The 21,533-nt window shown below is 36.9% G+C and overlaps 1 protein-coding gene across 13 annotated transcripts in view; it reads left to right on the forward strand.

The window, feature by feature from the left end:
• Cask (calcium/calmodulin dependent serine protein kinase) overlaps window positions 1–21,533 on the forward strand; it is a 309,975-nt gene that overhangs the window by 119,776 nt on the left and 168,666 nt on the right. For all 13 annotated transcript variants that reach the window (XM_051179168.1, XM_051179169.1, XM_051179174.1 and 10 more), the window contains exon 3: window positions 986–1,091. In XM_051179168.1, the coding sequence (XP_051035125.1) occupies window positions 986–1,091 (106 nt within the window). The remainder of the gene's footprint in view (window positions 1–985; window positions 1,092–21,533) is intronic.

The raw sequence follows: 21,533 nt of genomic DNA on the forward strand, positions 1-21,533 counted from the left end.
ACACCATATTGAATTTTATATATCACCAAACAGGTATAGACTAAATAGGAGTGGACTGCCCCTGCCCAAACGTAGTGTGAGGATGTTCATATTAATTTTGTTTTCCAAATAAGGCCTGCTTTTTGTTGTTGTTATGAGATACAGTTTCATGTAGTCCAGATTGGCCTTAAACTCACCATCTAACAGTAGATAGCCTTGAACTGCTACTTCTACCTCCCAAGTGCTAGGATTACAGGCACATATCATGATGCCCAGCAGGTACTACCTGCATTGTCTGTTTGTTCTTGAGAATGACATTGCAAAGTACTTAAAAGAACCTGAGTCATTCACCAGACATTATATATGATATTAAACAAAAGTTTCCCAGGCTAGGGGTGTAATTTAGCAGCAAGGTGCTTACTTATAATTCACAAGGCCCTGAATTCTATTCATATCATTGCAAGAACTAATAAATTCTAACTTAGGCTCTGGGAATAGTGTCTTTTCTGTGTAAAACATACTGTTTCTTTTTGTATTCCACATAACTCCTATGATATGTCTGTAAATGCTACATTTTATTCTTTTCTGACTTAAGGAAAACTAAGACAAAGGTAAAATTCAACAGTGTAAATCGAGTTACTTATCAACAGATCAAGGAAAGGTTATAAATTTGGAGGCAGAAAGGTGACTATAAGAGTTTGTGGGAAATATACATGTACTTATTTTACTTTGGAACAAGGTATTTCTTTGCTCTAAGAAATGAAAACATTTGCTAGTAGGAGCTTCCTCGCATATGTAGATGGAAGCTGACAAAAAGTATAAGAAGTTGTACTGTCACAGTCTTGAAAGGGAAAGAAGATAAACTTAGTTTAAAATGGGGGATTTCATCTCTTTAGTCAGAGAAGTTGTCATGTTACCATAGATCATGTCCATTCATTCATTCACCCTTCACTCTAATTGTCTTTTGTTCCTACCTAATGAAGTATGTTGTATGTTTATTTTGCAGATCTAAAGCGGGAAGCCAGTATCTGTCATATGCTGAAACATCCACACATTGTGGAGTTATTGGAGACATATAGTTCAGATGGAATGCTTTACATGGTTTTTGAATTGTGAGTGTACATTTTCTTTCTTGAGTAGAGTTTTAAGTGATTCTGGTTGTAGAAAATCTTAACACCTTTCTCTTCAAGTTTAGCAACAGTCGTGGACTCATCTTTTTCGAGAGACCTGAAGTCACTGGTAAAAAAGGATTTTGTCATTTAAGGTTATAAGCGACAAAGAAACAATAGCCTGGCATATCAGGTACTCATATTTTCAGCACACTTCAACGAAGAGGCTCCAAAATTACTTAGAGTTTAAAGGGATGAGACACCCCAAAATATTCAGTTTGTATCTTAGTGAAGAAGAGAGAGGTGAGAGTAGAGGATTCCATGTAGGAAGTCTCTCTGGCAACTCAGAATGTGTAATAACATACTGAAGTTTCTCTTTTGATGTAATCATATTGCCATATAAAAGGAAGCTTCGCAACTTACAGTATCTTGATTTTAATATACTAATTGCTTCACTTGTTTCTCACATAATTTTGTTTAAAATGGAGCAGTGTGAGCCAAGTACAACTAAATAGTCTATAGATACCTGGATAAATGTCCAAAGTGATTATATAAAGCTTTATGGACTGGTGTCATACTGTATTTTGTCTTTAATCTTATTCTATTCAAAATTAACCCATGACTTTGATTAGGAAAATAGAAAAGGGAGTATATTCTAGCTTCAGTATTCAAGATACCAAAATCAGATTATATATTGCTTCATAACACAATGCTCCTAAGTTTAGTGGCTTTTAAGCAACACCCATGTATTACCCCACTCTCTGTGCATCAGGAATGAGGCCCAACTTAGTCAAATCCTCTGGCTATAGATCTCTCATAAGATGACTCTGGACCTTGTCAATACTAGGACTGTCAGTAATCATGTACAAAGGGATTCATTTCCTAAGAGCTATTGGCCTGAAGCATCCCTTGGTCCCATGTCACATGGACCTCTTCATAGACTAACATGGCTACTAGCTTTGACGGAGCAAGCAACAAGGGTAGAGATCAGGTTTACAAGTTAATTCCAAAAGTAGCACACCATATTTCATTAGCTGGAAATGATTCATTAGATCCAGCTCACATACTGGACCTGCATAGCAAGAAGTGGGAGTGTCTAGGGGGCATTTCATAAGTTGCCCCCTACAGAAGGCTAACTAATATGCTGCCTGTCTGTATAGAAATTTGTATCCAAAGAACCGAAACAAAGAAAAATTGAAGCTACATAAGTGCAAGATCAGTGTGGATTTAATTATGACTATTTACTTTAAAAGATATAAATGTTTTGATTAGTTATATGCAATAGCTTAGAAATAGTACATGGATTCTTAGGCTACATTAATTAGAAAGTATATAGAATTCAAGACAAGCCATACTCCCACCCTTACATACTGCTCTTACTCCCTGTAGTGTTCATAGTAAGCAGGACACCACAGTGTTTGTCGAAAAGGATAACCTGCGAATTCTATCTTAGAGTCGCAGCCTTCAAAACACTTGCTAGCAGATAGGCTAGAACTGTGAGCTAGCTGCTATAAGCTGATATATAAAATCTTTTATCGTGGAGCTAGCTGAGAGGTGACTCAGAAGTTAAGAGAGGTGACTCAAGTTTAAGGCTGCTCTTGGAGAGGACCTGTGTTAGCTTCCCGACACCCACGTGACAGCTCACAACCACCTATAAATCCAGTTGCAGAAGGCCCATTGCCGTCTTTTGGCCTGTGCAGGCACCAGACATGTCTGTAGTAAACAGACAAAGAACATATAAGCAAAACACTCATACACATAAAATAAAATTTTAAAATATTTTATTGTAAAAACATTACTATCACCACCTTGAATGTTCTTTTAAATGTATTTCCTTTCCAACAGTATTGCTCCTCTGTCAAATCACAGAGCCCAGTCAGACTTGCTTTCTGTCAAAGATAAAAAATCTGACTTCTTTTTTCTTTATAAAATTGAAATGTTAATAGACATATTGATGCCATTCATATATAACTATTGATTTTAAATTCTAAAATAGATGAAGCTTTCCCATAAAAACATTTCCTAGATTTAAGGGTAGCATTTCCTTTTGTTCCACAAGGCCTTGACTTTGCTATGAGGGCACCTTCCTCTGCAGACACTTTTGCATTCCTCAACTGCCTTGGAAGGTAAACAGACTTTTTGGGATAGAGTAACAGTTGTTCTTTTGAGATGGCTGATTTTAGATCCAGAGATATGAAAGGAAAACTAGCATTTGTAGATCATAGCATTTGTTTTCAGGCAGCCCATATTATGGTAAGTGAGGAGATGGAAACGGATGGCTTTAAATCATCCTACATCTGGAACCCAGCAATGTGACTTCAATAGATAAAAGCTCTTGCTGTGTTCCATGGGCCTGATCACCTGAGTTAAATTCCCAAACCAGAATACCCTGGATGCTCTCAGACAAGCTAGTCTGAAGTACACAGTGCAACAGAAACAAGGGAAACCCTGCCTTCACAAAGTAGAAGAAGGTGAGAATCAACTCTTGAAAGTTATCCTCTGACTTCCATGCATACTGTGGTGCTCACAAATGATAATAAGTTAGGTTTTTTTTAAATCTAGTTCACATGTTCCTTGGAAAGATTTTGAGCGTTTCTAGACATACATGAATCCCAAATGAAGTGCTATGGGATGGAAGAGCTCTTAAAGACCCTGAGGTCATAGCCATCCAGGAATGTATTGATTTTCTTATTCTAAGAGTCCACCATAGAGAGAATGATCAGCCTCTTCAGTTATTTGAAAGACTGTTATCTGTAAGAGTATGTGCTTCACTGTGGTGTTACAGACCACCTCTAGAATCAACAAGTGACTTTTAAGTAAGGAAGGGTCTTTAATGATAAGATTTAGTCCAGGGATGAAGTTGCTCTCTTACAGGGCACACACTTAACCTCCTCACACTCGAGGATCTGTATCCATCTAAGAGGGCTGAAGGTAGGGTTTTGCTTTGAAACTAGAGAGGGTCTCAGACATCCCACTCAATTTTAAGAGTATAATGATTTTTAAATCACGTTTCTGGTTTCATTTTATTCTTCACTCAAGAACTCTGTCTCTGCCCATATTTTATTCTGAGGAAACTAAAAGCAGTTTTGATAGTGTGCTATAAAGTAACAAGCACAGACAGTAAAATCTTAAAATTGACCTGCAATTTGACAGTCATGCTGCTAGTGTCAGGAGGTCCTAAAATAACAGTGTAGTGGAGAGAAGATGCCCTTTGTTGTCATAGAATCTGGGCTTGGGCTTCTTATTGTTGAGGCGGTCCTTGGGAGATGTTTTGACTGAGATTAAAATAATCCAGTGGCTGTGCCTCATTAAAGATAAACGTTTACTAATGACCTAATCCTAATGTTAGCCTAAATTAATAGAATATGGTTGTTTTCTTTTCTTTTTATTTTTCCTCTCTTTTTTTCACCTTTTATTTTGGAAAATTCCAAATAAAAGGGGAGACTAATATCATGAAAGCCAGAACTGAGCTTCAACAGTTATCAAAACATTTGCTAGTCCCTGTTCAAGCTGTCCTTTCCTGTTATCATTTGCCCCTGGAGACTGCTAAAGCACTGCCATTTCACCTAGAAACACACTCCTGTTTTAAATGATAACACTATTATCATGCCTAACAAAATCACCAATAATTACTTAACATCATATCATATTCACTTGACTTTCAGTTTTTCCTAATTGAACATGAATCTTAAATGACAGCTATCTAAATTTAGAACGTTTTTATGAGCTCTAGGGATCCAAAAGTAGATTATAAATTCACAGCTAAAATAACAGGGATTTCTTTAAAAGGCCAGAACCAAAATAGAAATAGAAAACCCTTCTTTTCTATCATTATTTTATAAATGAGCCTTCACAGGGATCTTTGCCCCATTTTTCTACCTCTTGATTTCTTGGTTTCAAACCAAAAAACCAGAAACAGATTATTCTAAAGAATTGTGGTCCTATGGCTCACACCATTGCCAGTACATTTGGATGTGCCTCCACCTACTGGCAAAGAAAGAGAATGCATCTACAGCTGCAGTGTGGATTAAACTACTCCAGAATTCGTTTCATATTCCTGGCAATAAATGTAATTTCCCCTGGTATTCAAGGGCTCATTGATCAAGTTATGAGGGATCTGGGTCCTTCTCATAGTTTTACAATTTTGCATCAATACAGAGTAGGCAGGGAAAGGGGAAGCAAATGAAATTACGCCAGTTGATTTTGTTGTTTCATGGCTTCTTGGAAGTGCCTATGAGAGGGAAAGGCTAGACTGAACTACATTGTTGGATTACTAGCACATTTTTAAATTTGGTATCTATATCTGTCTTTGCTGCAGTCTATGTGTAACCAATATTCTTTCTAAATTGTGCTCATGAAATTATATGGCATAATTATGTTCCTTGAGTATTAGAAAAGCCCATGAAATAGATGGTATCCACATAATTCCAAATAGTTTGTAAATGTAAACTATCCTTAAATACAGACTCAGAGCCAGAGTTGAACTGGAAAAGATTTAGAGCAATAGATTCCAAATCTTAGAAAATCCTTTGCAAGCCAATTGTGATAGCACCCACCTTTAATCCCAGCATAAGGGAGGCAAAGAACAGGCAGATCTCTGAGATGGAGGCCAGCCTGGTCTACAGAGAGAGTTCCAAGATAGCCAGTACTGCACATAGGAACACTGTCTCAGGAAGAAAGAAAGGAAGGAAGGAGGGAGGGAGGGAGGGAGGGAGAGAGAGAGAGAGAGAGAGAGAGAGAGAGAGAGAGAGAGAGAGAGAGAGAGAGAGAGAGAGAATAAACTGTTACACTGTTACGAATAATTTTCTACCAGCCAGCCTGGTTTCACTGCTGCACCAGCCCCAAATAACACACGGAGATGCTGTATTAGATATAAAGCTGTTGGCCTGTTACTAGTGTTTTCTTATCAGCTAGCTCTGTCTTAAATATCAACCCATTTCTATTAATCTGAGTATTTCCACCAGAGAGAGGGCCCGGACCTCTGTTCTCTCAGTCCTACATGTTGAATCTTCTCCTCTACCTCCAAAACCTCCTTGTCTCCTAGTCCTGCCTATCATGCTTTCCTATTGGCCAACAGGGCTTTATTCATTAACCAATAAGAGAAACGTATTTACAGAATGACATCTTTCATCAATAAACCCTGTGTAGAGTATCTTAGTGAGGCACATAACCAGGTCCATCCATGGGTTCAGTTTGAACAGATACAGGTCTTCATGGGACCAGGTGAGTGGAGGGACTCCTAAAGCCAGGCTAATGTTTAGAGATTATATTATCATCATGACATCATCTGCGGTCAGATTGTTAAGACTAGTTCCATTGCTTTGGGATTATTCTTCAGTTTGAACCTGTCTGTAGTGATTTGCCAAACTTATTTTAAAATACAGATTCAGTTTGAAAATAGGGCTGAGTTGTGTTTCTCCTCCAAAATAATTGAAATATTTGTTTCTCAGCAGCACATTCAGGCTTGTTTTTAGTAGTGTCTGGTACTTGAGTTAAGCTGTAAATCCTAAATTGGCTGGGTAAGGAATTTTAATTACCTTATTATAGTATGATTACATATACCACAGGGAGAATTTTACAGTAATTAAATATGGATTTAAAACACATCTGACATGGAAACAATAGTTTTTTTTTTTATCTTTTAAAATAACATTCTCAGTTTGTATTTTTGACGCTTACAAAGGACATAATAGGCTGGAACTGCATTTTTAACTTTAATTTTTGTCTGATATGGATGCATGGGGAAGGGAGTACTTGTGAAATTCATTACACTAAGTGGAACTAATTATTACTTGCCAGCAATGCTGTGAAAGACATTTTTAAGTGATAAATGCCTTTGTTTCCTGTCACACAGCAAAAATCTGGCCTGTAGTGTCTTAATTTATTTGAAGATCTATACATATTTTAAATAGCCTTCTCTAATCTATTTGATTTTTTTCTTATGTATGATGACACAAATTACTATTTTTCAAACTCACTATATCAAAATGTTCAGTTGATTTTTGTTCTAAATACTATCTCATTGTCCCGAAGACTACTCTCAGGTTTGTGGTTTACTTAAGAAACTCAAAGAATGCTATATGTGATGACATCCAAAGCTATGATTTATTGCAGCAAAAAGAAATGGTGCATAGGTTCCTAGGGACAAACTTCCAATAATCTTTTCCAGCAATCAATTGTGAAAGCTGCAAACCAGAGAATCTCATTAGTTATCATATGTACAGTTTAGATGCAGGGAGCCACTCTTTTCAGCTAGTGAGACCTCCTAGGGTTCAAGTCCTCAGATGCCTGCCCATCAGTCAACATCAAAAACAGGCCTGTCAGAACTTCCATATGCTCATCCTGCATAAACTAAAACACGGAGAACAGGAAGGTAGATTTTTGAGTTGATTAACTCACTCCACAAACCACATGTAATTGCTTATGAAGATAATTACAAGCTTTGGGTTTGGGATTGTTTTTAAGTATAATTATAGTATCATTTTAATGTGTAGTAGAAAAAATTTTTGAGTGGCCAAATCTCTGAAGCAAATTGTTGATTAAGATTTTACAGTGTGGCGTGTAGATTTTAAGCTTTGAAGTTGCATTTGAAAATAAGTTATATTGATACTATTATTAGAGAAATATACTTAGGGTTGTCACTCCAGTAATTTTTATACAGCATATTAAATCTGATTTTCAATTCAATAAAACAGTTCTAATTAAATATATGCCTATACAATAGAATAAATTCAGTCAATTTTTCTGGTATTTAAAAGTATAATTAATTTCAAGATATAAAGTCTTTGTAATATACCTACATTTTACCAATTGACAAATGACTGAAAAGTATAATGACACAAATAATGCCATTCCCAAAACTTAATCAGCAAATATTTTGCAAAATTTCCTTTTACATGCCTAATTGTGTTTCCTGATTTTTTTTCTACTTATATTTTTATATGAGTGTATGTCTTTGCACCGTGTACATGTCTGGTGCCTATGGAGGCCATCAAATCCCCTGGAACTGGAGTTACAGATGGTTGTGAGCTGCTGTGTCAATGCTGGGACAGTGGAAGAGCAGCCAGTGCTCTTGACTGCTAAGCCATCTCTCCAGCCCCTAATAAATATTTTATTAAGTCCCTGAGAACTTCAGTAACTCATTGGGTCCAATTTGTGCTGCCCATATATTGATGAATCTGAGGTCAACTCACCAGGGGCCACAGCCTTAAAGAAAATTAACTGTCCCTCTCCCAGCAGCCTTCAGTCATCAGTGACTATTCCTCAGCTAGAAATAGGTGCTTAAGTCCCTTCCCCCTCCATTCTATAATGTTGACTGGCTTGATTCTATATAAGTCATATACATGCAACCACAGCTGCTATAAGATCCTGAGTGCTTCAGTCACATGCAGAAAACACTGTTTAGTCCCAGTCCTCCCTGACCTCTGACTTTTATAATCATTCTGCACCCTTTTCCACAAATGTACCTGAGCTTTGGAGGTGCATGTATGATATAGATGTCCCATTTATGGCTGAGCACACCACAGACACTTGACAATTAATATTCTTGTATACAATTACCTAAACAGAATTACTTTATAATCAGTATATGAGTATTAACAAACATAATAGTCATAGATGTAAGTTAATGCATATATCATATTTAGAATAATGTATGCACATAAATACAACCCTAAGGAATTACTGTAAAAGGAACATCCACATAAATACAACCTAAATCAAGAAATAAAAATAAATGCCAGCACTTCCATAGCCTTAATTCTAATCCTTTGTGATCATAACCCCTTTATCTGTAAGAAATAACTGTAATCTGTATGTCATTTTTGTGCTTCTATAGCTATGTCACCATATAAGCATCCTTGGGTAATGTAACTCAGTGTCAACTGTTTTAATATGAAATCTCATATAGTATGTATTTTAGATCTGTAAGACCCATCCAAGTTACTTTGTGTATCTATTCTTCCTTGTTACTGTATAGTATTGCAATGCAAAAACTTACTATTTATTCTTTTTAAAGTTAATGAGTATTTGGAGCTTTCTAGATTTGGCTATTTCAAACAGTGCTTTCTAAACTGCCTTACACATGTGCTATGATGCACTTAAGTACACAGTGATATATTTTTTTAGAGCAGGATTGGTGAGCTTCTATATATGTTCAACTTCAGTTTTTCTAGAAAATACCAAGCCATTTTCCAAGCCATCTATGGATGCTGGCTCTCTAGGGTGATCTAAGCCCTAGCTTTCCTGGAACTGCCTTCATTTTGGTCTATTGTTAGTCCTTACTAACAGTACTCCCTCTTTATACTTAGAATTATGTATTCCTGAACTGCATATCCCTCCTGATACTTAGTGTTATCAGAATGTTTTGGGGTTTTGTTTGTTTGTTTGTTTTATTTTGCCAATTGGTATGCATTAGGATGTCATAGTAGTTTTTCCTCATTGTCCTTCCTACTTGCCACTTGGCGTCTTCTCCATTCTTTTAATGTAGTTTTGTAATGAAAAGAAGGTTGGTAGTTTTAATCTAATATATCAATTATTTTGCTTTTTTGATAGCATTTTGTGTCTTAAGTTTAAGAACCACTTCTCAACCCTGAGAAAAATATAGATTTTTCTCCTATACTTTATCATCCATCTGGAATTGGTTTGAGATATACTGTGAAATAGCAGTCCAATTTCATGTCTTTCCATATGGAAATTCAATTGTCCCAGCACAGTTATTAAAGAACCTGCTATGCAGTAGAGCCTTTACTGTAAATCAAGCATCAGTATATGAGTGATTGTTTCCAAGCTCAGTTTGGGCCCATTGGCTTGCTTGCCTGGCATTGTGCCAGGACTCTGTTATCTTATGAGTTCTATGTTCCTTTTCAGGCATGTTTGAAGGACATAATTGTCTCTGCATTTTCCAGAAGAAATTTAGAATGTTGCTATCAGTTTGCACCAGTAAAAACCTAGAGTTTTGACATTAATGATCTTTATAACTATTTGAGAATATTTGACCTACTTACAATATTAATATTGAATCCTCAATTCATTAATGTTATATGTAGCTTGCCATTTAGCTATTTGACTTCTTTCAGTGAACTTTAATGCTTTTTCTATGGAGACTGTATGCATCTATATTAGCTGTGTTTTTTTAATATAATACATGTTAGATAATAACAACATCTGAATTAACTAAGTTTTTTTTTTAGATTTGATCCCATGTATTTGTTTTTAAGGGTGGATGAGCCTTTCTTATTATCCTCTCTTTTCCTTCTTCCTTATACTAACTGTATCCATTTCAATTCAGTAGGCTTTTATTCCAATGATTAATTAGTAAAATCATTTGGATTTTCTGAATACAGATCACATTACTTGGCATATGATTATTTGTTTTATTCTGTCCCAATTATGTTTTTTAAATTGCACTTATTTGTTGGTTTTTTTATTGGGGGCACACATACGGAGGTCAGTGAACAACTTTGGGCAGTTGGTTCTCTGCACTGTATGGATTTCAGGGATAGAACTCAAATTGCCAGGCTTCTTGACAAATGCCTTTATTCATTGAGCCATCTTGCCAGCCAATAATTCTTTTGCATTTATTTCACGTTTTTGCTTGTATTGTGGTAGATCAAGCATCCAGAAATGCATTGGATATAATAAGTATAAATGGAAAATGGATTTTATCAAATGGTTTTGTCTTACTTCGGGTTTTTCTTGCTGTAAAGAGACACCATGACCATGGCAATCCTCATAAAGAAAACAATTGGGGTGGCTCACATAGTTTCAGAGCCTCAGTCTATTATAATTATGGTGGGGAACATGGTGGCATCCAGGCAGAAGTGGTTGGTACTGGGGTAGTAGCTGTGAGTCCTACATCTTGCAAGCAACAGGAAGTCAACTGAGACTGGGAAGTATCCTGAGCATAGGAAACCTCGAAGCCTGTCCCCATAGTGCCACACTTCCTCCAACAGGCCACACCCACTCCAACAAAGCCATACCTCTTTAGGAGTGACTCTACATTCCACTTCCTGATCCCATAAGCATGTCACAGTATCATAATGCAAAATACGTTTGACTCAACTTCAAAACTCCCCATAATCTGTCACAGTGTCAACAGTGTTTAAAAGTCCAAAGTTAAAATCTCCTGAGATTCATGGAATCTCCTAACTGTAATCCCCTATTTTAAAAAAATCACATACTTCCAACATATAATGGCACAGGATATACATTGTCTTTCCAAAACATGGGGAAAGGAGCATAGTGAGGAAATACTGGACCAAAGCAAGACCAAAAACCAGCTGGGCAAACTCCACACTCTGCATCTCCATGTCTAGTGTCAAGACACTTAACATCAGGGATTCTCTAAGGCAATCCAGGCTTCAACTTTTCAGCTTTACACAATGGCCTCTCCAGTCCTCCATTCAGGAACATCCCTGAAACATGTCTAGTCTCAAAGGCTTTCTTTAGGTGTGGAAGCAAATTCCGTAATCTGTTTCTTCTATCCTTAACTCTAAAGCCAGAATCACATTGCCAAAGCTGCTAAGTCCTGCTGCATTTTAATGGGGCTATAACTTGGCCCCCTCATCGTTTACATCTTCACAACTTTCTGTCCTTCGCTGACTAAGTTTGGTTGCCCTGAATCTTGTTCTGTAAACCAGGCTGGCCTTAAACTCAAAGATTCACGAGCCCCTATCTTTCCAGTGCTGGGATTAAGGGTGTGCCCCACCACATCCAGCTCTAAGCTTTTTTTTTTTTTTTTTTAGTTCTTTCCACAAATTGGAAACTTAACTTGCCCTGAGGTTTCCACTCCTATATTCCATTTTTTATTCCATTTATGTCTTTGAACACAGGACTTGGCTCCATTCCGCTTCCTGGTGCTCTTTTTCTCCTCAAAATTTACATTTTGTAATTTACCCTGCTCCGCTTGATAATTTTCGTTATGTATCTTCATTAGAGTTAACACTAATACCATGTGAGATTTCCTCTGGCAAGTTAATTCAAAACTCTTCCCTTTAGTCTCAGGCAGACTCTTCAGGCAAGGGCAAATGGCAGCCACTTTCTTCACCAAAATATCACAAGAACTATCTCTAGGTCACATACTAACATTCTTCGCCTATAAAACCTCTTGATCCCCACAGATCATCAAATCACACTCATCACCAGTCTTCCATGCTCCTATACTAGTATGTCTCATTAAGCAACACTTAAAGCATTCCACTGCTTTCCAAACCCAAAGCACCGAAGTCCATATTCCTCCAAACAAATACATGGCCAGCTTATCACAGCAATACCCCAGTCCCTGGTACCATCTTCTGTCTTAGGGTTTTTATTGCTGTGAAGAGACACCATGACCACAACAACTCCTATCAGAAAACATTTAATTGGGGTTCCATCTGTTATCTTCATGGTGTGGAGCATGGTGGCATGCAGGCAGATATGGTGCTGGAGTAGTAGCTATGAGTCCTACATCTTGCAGGCAACAGAAAGTCAACAGACACATTGGGTGGTATCCTGAGCATAGGAAACTTCAAAGCCTGCAAACTACCACAACTTTTTTCCATGTATTTTGAAATAGTCAGATACTGTTAGCCTTTAACCTGTTAATTGCATTGATTCTTGGGTTAATGCAACATGATTGTGATGTATATATAATCTTTATAATTCTTTTTACATGTTGCTAGATTTTGTTTAAGCTTTCTACATTTATGCTTATGGAACAATTTTGTTGTAACTTTCTTGTACTGTCATTTTATAAAATAGGAAAAGGCTTCTCCCTTTATCTGGTTTGACTTTTCCTTCTATATATGATCCACAAAGCTCATCTGAACTAGTTTCTTGTGAGAGTTTCTTGTTTTGGTTCAATTCCTTAAATATTTGCAGAAATAGTCAGAAGTTCTAGACATCAGAATGATATGTTTAGCAATGGATCCTCAACAGTTTGGGCATAAAGCTATTCGTAGTTTTTGTTTGGGTTCTGTGGCCATATCTTTTCTCTTGTGTGTGTGTGTGTTCATTTATTATTATTATTATTATATTATATTATTATATTATTAGAAGACAACTTGGAGGAGTTGATTGTCTCACTGTGTGGCTCCTAGGGTTTTATCTCAGGTCATCAGGGATGGCGGCAAGTACCTTAGACATCTTGTCTCCCTATTTCATACCTTTTGATTTACATGTATGGTCTTCTTGTGTGCTTCCTTTTGTTGCAGTTTGTTTTGATTTAATTAAATTCATTTTATTAGATCTTTTATCTTTGAGGTTTTTGATCATGTTCTGTTCTACTTATACTACTTTTTGGCATATTTCTTTCTCTTTATTTTGTTTATTAAGATCAATTTAATATCTTTTTGTCATTATATTTCCCTTTTATTAATTATGAAGTTTAAACACTCTCCTATTAGTTCATTATGTAACCTAAAAATTACAATATATACCCCCTAATCTATCACATTCAAATATTTATAAGTAATTATAGTTCTTTAGAATCCATTAATTTCACTTAATACCTCCTTTGACATATAACCTATGTTTCATTTAACTATTTTACATAGATAAAATGGGTTATGTGTATTTACATCATTCCTAGCTTCTTTTATTTTAGTCATTAAGATTCACCCCCACACTTACCTATCTTTGTTCTGTATTCTTTGAGCACAGCTATGGTTTTATCTGGGTTGGTTTTCCTTGTATCTGTCTCCTAAGTACAAACATCCATTTTTATTAGTTTCAGAATTTTCTTGTATTCGCTTTCATCTTGGGGCTGTTTGCTGTGTAGAGAATTCTAGACTGGCATTTTCTGTCTATTAGATATCATTCACTCTTCCAGCTTCCATTGATGTTGAGAATTCAGCAAGCCATCTGACATTTCTCTAAAGGCAGTAGTGCTTGTTTCTAAGGCTATTAAATTTCCCCTCATCCTTTGCTTTCTTTCTGATATATCTTAAGAATTGTTATCTGTGTGTTTTAACCTTGCCTTGAGTTCTATAAGTGTCTTAAATCACTGTGTTGATATTATATGTGATTATGAAAATTTCTCTGCAATTATCTTCTTTGAATACTGTCTGTCCCTTTCATCATTTTTATGACCCAGTTAAATATACTTAGAGATAAAACTTATGGTATTCTATTTGTGTCCTACACTCTTTCTTATATTTTGCATTTTTCTCTTTTGTAAATTTATTTTACCTCTCTGTGATAGTTTCCCCTCCCTCCTTTCCTCCCAGTTCCTTGCTCCATTCCTCTCTACACCCCCCCACCCACTCCTCCATTTCTATTTAGGAAAGGGCAGGTCTCCCATGAATATCAACAAAATATGGCATATAAAGTTGCAGTAAGACTAAGCACCTTTCCATGTATTAAGGCTGGGCAAGGCAACCCCATATCAGGAGTAGGTTCCCAAAAGTAAAAGAGTCAGAGACAGCCCCTGTTCCCACTGTTAGAATTTCTACAAAAGGACCAAGCTACTGAACTGTAACATGCAGAGTGCTTAGGTCAGTCCCATGCAGGCCCTCTGGTTGTTAGTTCAGTCTCTGTGAGCCCAGGTTAGCTGATTGTGTGAGCCTTCCTGTGGTGTCCTCGACCCCTCTGGTTCCTACATTTTTTTCTCCTCCTCCGCAGGATTCCCAAACTTTGCCTAATGTTTGGCTGTGGGTCTCTCCATCTGCCTCCACCAGTTACTGGATGATGCCTGTCTGACAACAATTGGGCCAGGTACCAATCTAGTCACAGGAGATGGCCAGTTCAGGCTACTTATCCACTATTACTAGGAGTCTTAGCTGCTGTCAGCCTCCCAGATTCCTGGGAGATCGCCTTGCACCTGATCATGAAATGCCACCCCACCCCCCTTTCCAGTAATCTCTTTCATACTTTTCCCCTCTGCCTCCCCCTACCCCCTACCTTGTTTCTTCTGACCCTCTCTTCCAGGTCTGTTTCTCTCTTCAGTACTGTTGAATTGCGGCACTCTGCCTTCTAGATTTTTAATTACACTTTTTAGTTTTATAGTTTCCATTTCTTTTTAAGTATCTACTATATTACTTTTTATTATTTTTACAAAAATTCAAGATTATAACCTTGTGCTCAAGCACTCCACATGGTTTTATTTTTCTCCATTCTCTTTTCTGGCTCTTTGTCAACTACCTGATTCATTTTGACTTTCTGCTGGAAATTATCTTGAAGCTTATTAGCCTAAGAATGATACTTTTCTTCCTCAATAGAGAGTTTTCCCCCTTCTGCTAGATACCCTCAGGCTCTAGCAGTTTGAACTGTCTTAAAGTTCAAGACTTAAAGTTCTGTGGGATACCTAGATATAAGGTCAGAGTTCAAATCTGTGGCTTGGCTAATTACTCACAACACACAGCTACATCTTCATGTGATTTCACATTACTTTTCATAAATATTAATGTTTGTATTCACACCAGTTGGGATGAGCAGATCCATACTTACTTTGTGTATATGGGTGTAAGTGTGTGTAAGTGTATATAGAGACCAGAGGTTGATGTCCAATGTCTTCCTTAGTTTCTCTCTCCCTTTTTTGAGACAGGGCTTTCACTATACATGGAGCTTGCTGATTGGTTAGACTGAGTGGCCTATAAACCCCAAGGATTTGCCTATCTGTCCTGCCAGTGCTAGGACTACAGGCACACACTACTGTGCCTGGGTTTTAAGTAGGTGGTGGAGATACAAACTCAAGTCCTAATGCTTATGCAACAAGTACTTTAAGAACAGAGCCATCTCAGCCCCCAAGTTTACATTTGGATAGGCCAAAATGATGTTTTGGGTTAAATGGCATTTATTTTGTCATTAGTGCTATAAAATGCTTTAAAGCATGTTACTAGTTTCTGTCTATTCTATTCACTTTTTTGTTGTTTTTAATTTTTTTATTAGATTTACTCTTCCTACTGTATGTGTGTATGTGTGCCACGTGCATGCTTGATGGCTTTGAAAACCAGAAGGTGGCACATAGAACTGGAGTTACTGATGGTTGTGAGACAACATATGGATGCTAGAAATCAATCCCAGGTCCTCTGCAAGAGCAACAGATGCTCTTAACCATTGAGCCATCTTTCCAACCCTAAAGAGTTCTTTATTTTCTAATGTTCTTCCAAATGTTCTTCCAAAAATGTTTAAGGGTGTTAATAGTGCTTGATTATTTTGCTTTTTATTTGAAAAAATAAGTCAGACGGCTAAAATTCTGTCCACACTGAAGTTAAAAATAAGCAAGAAAATGGGCTAGGACGGGCCCTATATTACTGTTTAGAGGTTGAGGACAACTCAAATCATTTATTAAATGTGCACACGCTCCCAAGCCTTCATTTCTAAATATGCATCTGTAATAGAAGGGCCCAGGGCTTCTTGAGAAAAAAAAAATGTTTATTAATTCTAGGGCTGAGACAGAGAAAGTACAAGATAAACTGGAAGCATCTTAGAGTGCCTAACAGTACTGAAGTGTTCAAAAGGACACATGCATGTCAAAGAGACACAGAAAGCAATCTGAAAGCATCCCAGGTAGCCAAAGCTAGAGCAATTGGAGCATCAAACTAAAGTAGAATTGTATTATAACACAAAGTGTGCCAGAATGTGGATGATAGAGCTTACAAAGAAGTAGACAATAAAGGGAAAAGAAGCAGCAGAGCTCTCATCAATGCTGGGCACTCTGGAAACAGTCCTCCTTCCCGTGAGTACCTTCCATTAAGAGATAAAAAAGCACAGTCAGCTTAGAAAGGCACTGTAACCAGTGCAGAATCACTGTTGGCCAGGTCACTTCATTCATAAGGGAAACTAGAGAAGCTATAATACCACTTTGGAAGGTGTGAAACAGCTGTTGCCACTGGCCAAGACCATTAGTACTCTTCCGACACCCAGTCCTTGGTATCCCTGCCTCAGTTCTCACATGTCAGGGAACATGACTTTGGACCCTTAGAATTCACCAGAAGTAAACGGATTTTTATGTGTCTATGGTTATTTGGGGTTTTTTTTAGACATGTGTTCATTTTCATGTAACTGTGAACTTAAAAGTAGTATCTCCTGGTTACCCAAGGGTCTTTTACCTGTTCAAGATCCCCTGGAGTCTGAAAAAGTGTGAACCTCGGGTGCCTGGCCGTCTGGAAAGGACTGGGGAGAGATGCTCCAGAAATGGAGCACAGAGTGTGGAATTAAAGCATGAGAAGGCAGAAAAAAAAAGAGATAAAAAAGGCATTTCACCTCTGCTACTCTTCTCTCCACCACTCAAGAAAAGCACAGTCCTGGCCTAGGGAAGAAGAAATGATCAGGCAATACCCAGTTGAGGGACGCTATAAATCCTTGGCCAGTGTTTTTGTTTTGTTTTGTTGGGTTTTTTTGTTTTGTTTTTAATTATCTAGGTCATTAAAAACAAGGAAAAACTAAGAAACTGTAACCTGATGTTAATCTTGAGGGAAATTACTGGTAGGTGTGCATAATTTCTTATATTTGTAACTTATATGTAAATGTAAAACAAAAATGCTCTTTCACAGTGTTCCTTGAAGGAGAACGGTTGCTTCATTTCTATGCATCCCCAATCCTGAGTGCATAGCACTTAGTACCATAATTTTTTAAGTTTTCTTTAATAAAAACTAAACATAAACTAAAAATAAACCATGAGTTTATTATGTCCAGCTTAAATTAGTAGTTAAGATTTTCATTCATTAGATAATACAGTTATTATATAATGACTCTTATTAGACAGTAAATTATTAGTTCTAATATGTAATTTTAGTACTATAATTATTTTACAAAAAAGTTCTTTCTGTCTGGAGATAAGTAATGAAATATTTATGTATTACATGTTACATCTGGTATTTGTCTCAAAATCAGCCAATTAGCAGTCCAAGTCATCTCTGTCTGGTATAGTCTGCATAATCATTACTTTGGCCCTCAAAGTCAACCATGCAAAACTCTTGGTATCAAGAAAGTCCCTGTTGCTTACCTACACCTACTATAGAAACCCCTATTCTTAAGTATTTAGATGTTCATCAATCAATCGTACTTGTTGTTCCTGGGATCCATGGTAGCAGTTGATAAAGAAAGCCTCAAGAGAGTTAAGAAGTTGGGAAAATAGAATTCGAGAGGTCAGTGACTGGGTCCTCCTTCAAGACCTATGGGAATGAGGCTGAAGGTAGGCCTATGCCAAGATTATACATAAAAGAAAATTAGCTAGTATGTTACATTTTTTTACAGAAGGGTTCATATTTTTAACATCTGAAATGTTCTGTAGTTATGTTTTTTAGTAAAAGAAATTACAGACTTTTTTAACTTTTAAAACTGTATGTCTCTAAATCGTATCTTAAAGAATTTTTGGTTCTTACCATGTTAACACACTTACTTGCTTCATCCCACTAGTTTAAATATATATTATAAGTATGACTACTATAAGCAGGTTGGTATTTCATTGTACTTATTTTTCCTTTGATTGTAGCCTTATACAGGTACACAATCAAAATGCCAAGTTTTAAAGTAATTTGAAATATCTCCTCTTTGTCATTATGCCACAGACATGATGTGGATCAGATTAGGTTTATTTGTGGTTTTTGTTTGTTTGTTTGGTTTGGTTTGGTTTGGTTTTGGTTTTGAGACAAGGTCTTACTATGTAGCTCTGGTTGGCCCAGAACTCTGTATGTAGACCAGGCTGGCCTCAAACTCACAGAGATCTGCCTACTTTTGCTTCCACATCCCAAATGCTGAGATTTAGGGCATGTACCCCCACCCCACCCCACCCAGCCAGTTGTTTGGTTACAATTTTATTGAGATAATTGTAGATTCACATGTCAGTATAAGAGATAAGACAGATCCTGCCAAGCATTGTAGTGTGTGCTTTTAAATTCCAACATTATGAGGCAGAGGCAGTTGAGTTTCAGGCTAGCCTGGTCTACAATGTGAGTTCCAGGACAGCTAAGGCTGTTACACACAGAGAGAGAGGGGAGGGAGAGGGAGGGGGATAGAAAGGAGAGAGAGAGTACATAGCCTTGTAGATTTGCCAGTTTTCTTCAAAACTTAGCATTCTAAAAAAGTAGTATAATGCCACAACAAGACTACTGACATTGATATAATCTAGCAATCTTATTCGAATATTTGTATCCATTTGTTTGTAATTGGAGGGATTACCTTTTTTTTCTTCTGACTTAAATTCTGTTCTTATGTTATTAAAACATCTACATGGCTACAAAATGAAACTTAGGAATAGGCTTCAATCAGAATCATCCCTTCAGTCCATTTGTTTCCCTACCCTAGTAGAAACCTAAATTTATTTTGTTATTCTCTTATAATACCTTGATTTTGTATTTTAAGAGTGTAGAAAACACTGAAGGATTCCATAGTAGAAGGGAGACATTTTCATTCCTGTATATACCTGCTTAGTGATCCATTTATGATACAGAATATCATTTAACCTTTCCTCTGGTGTTAGGTATTTGGATTATTTCCAATTTTGTCACATAAATAACATTGTGCAGGCTTCCTTTCATATTGTTGCTGATGTCAAATTCCTTCCATAAACATTATACCACCAGCATTGTAGGAAAATGTGAGCTTTGATTTTGCATAATGATTAAAGGCCTGAACTAAATTTCAGTCATATTAGCTAGTATATATTTAACTCATTATAAAAACTGTTGTACTTATGTGTAATGTCTGGATTATGATGATTATAGATAAATTATGATGTGTTTTATGGACCTCATTCGTATCTGTGGACTTGACCAGCATGTTGTTAAGTATAATTGTTTTCTTTTTACTATATGACCACTGGATCCAAGAAAATTGTAATACTTGCCAATGTTTACTTTACACAATATCATTGTTTCCTTTGTATAATAAATATCATTGAATCTTCATAAAAAATGTAAAAAAAAAGATGTGCTCCTCTTACTTTCTGCCAGACTCTTAAAAGTATATCCTAAAAGAATATTGCTTGTCCTTAGCATATTCTTCATCATCCTCAAGCACACCATTCAGGGATCAAAGGAATCACAAGATCTTGATAGGTCTTTTAAGATATATCAAGGATTCAGGGTTTTATCCTAAAGATGTGATTCCATCATAAGGTATATATTCTCAAATTACAATTTTAAAAAGATGTTTTAGAAGTAGTGTGGCTGGGAGGTTAAGAGGAACACATTTGGATGTAGGCAGAATCAGGAAATAATCCAAGTAATTAAGTGTGGACATTATATTGGTGACCAAGGTAGATGAATGTCAATAGACAGCAAAGGAAATGAATATAGTCTGCTAAGTACTTAGAAATTAGAAGGAGCAGGGCTTGAGGGTTGGATACAGGCAGTTAGGAAAGAGGAGAAGCCAAAGCTGACTCTCCATCTCTGACTTGAGCACTTGGCATGTGATGATGCCTCTGACTACCTTGGCAATCCTAGAAGTAGGCGATAAAGTACAATTGGATATGTTGAAGTCCAAATGACAGTGTTAAACAGGAAATTGAACATGTAGATTAGGAGCATAGTGATCTTGGACAGACAGAGGTTTACAAGTGGCTGTTATAAAAGAGGTAATACTGACACTTAGAAGGATAACCTGGAGTTTGCCAGGTGATGATGGTAGGTAGGTAGGGATGAACTAGACAAACTAAGCAAAAATATTAAAACATGGATATCTCATGAAATTTAGAGAAAGTAAGCAGAATAAAGCTAGATCTGATGCAAATTGGGGCAAGGGAAGATCACAGAATCCAAAGCTACTATTCCCTTCTGGGAGGTGGGGAGGGGTAGCTTTACATTAACTTTGCTCTAGAAAGACTAACTTTGCCTGTTTGCATTAAAGGGATTGTACTTTACCCTCAAACAGGTTCCTTAGTTTCCAGATTTGCACAACCTTGAAGCATAAGAGTTTTTGTTTTGTTTTGTTTGGTTGTTTGGTTGGGTTTTTGGTTTTTGGGTGGTTTTTTTGTTGTTATTTTGTTTTGTTTTTTGGCTTTTTGGTTTTCTGAGACAGGGTTTCTCTGTGCAACAGCTCTGGCTGTCCTGAAACTTGCTTTGTAGACCAGGCTGGCCTTGAACTCACAGAGGTTTGCCTTCCTCGGCCTCCCAAGTGCTGGGATTAAAGGTGTGCCCCACCACTGCCCAACAAAGCATAAGTATCGTTAAGAGTGTCTTTGTCTGTTACTTCTCATTCCAAATACAGAGAGAAAATATGAATAGCTTCATCTTATTGTCTCACTTCCTACCTGCTTTTCTAGCATTTAGTGTCCTAAGTTATTTAGCTGGTCTACTGTGGATAGACTTCTTTTAAATCCAGAACATTGTCTTTGTTAAACCAGGGCAAATCAAAGCCCACTGTTGTTTTCATGGCAGGATGGATAAATTTAATAGACTGTGGGTGGCAGATTGATTACATTAATGGGGAAAAGAGATAGGCATTACAGGCAGGAGAACAAGCATGTGGAATGACTAGAAATGTGAGTCAGAGTGTGTGCTTGGGGCATTTCTAGTAATGGTA

Source organism: Phodopus roborovskii, unplaced genomic scaffold, assembly GCF_943737965.1.
Source record: "Phodopus roborovskii unplaced genomic scaffold, PHOROB, whole genome shotgun sequence".
NCBI lineage: Eukaryota > Metazoa > Chordata > Mammalia > Rodentia > Cricetidae > Phodopus > Phodopus roborovskii.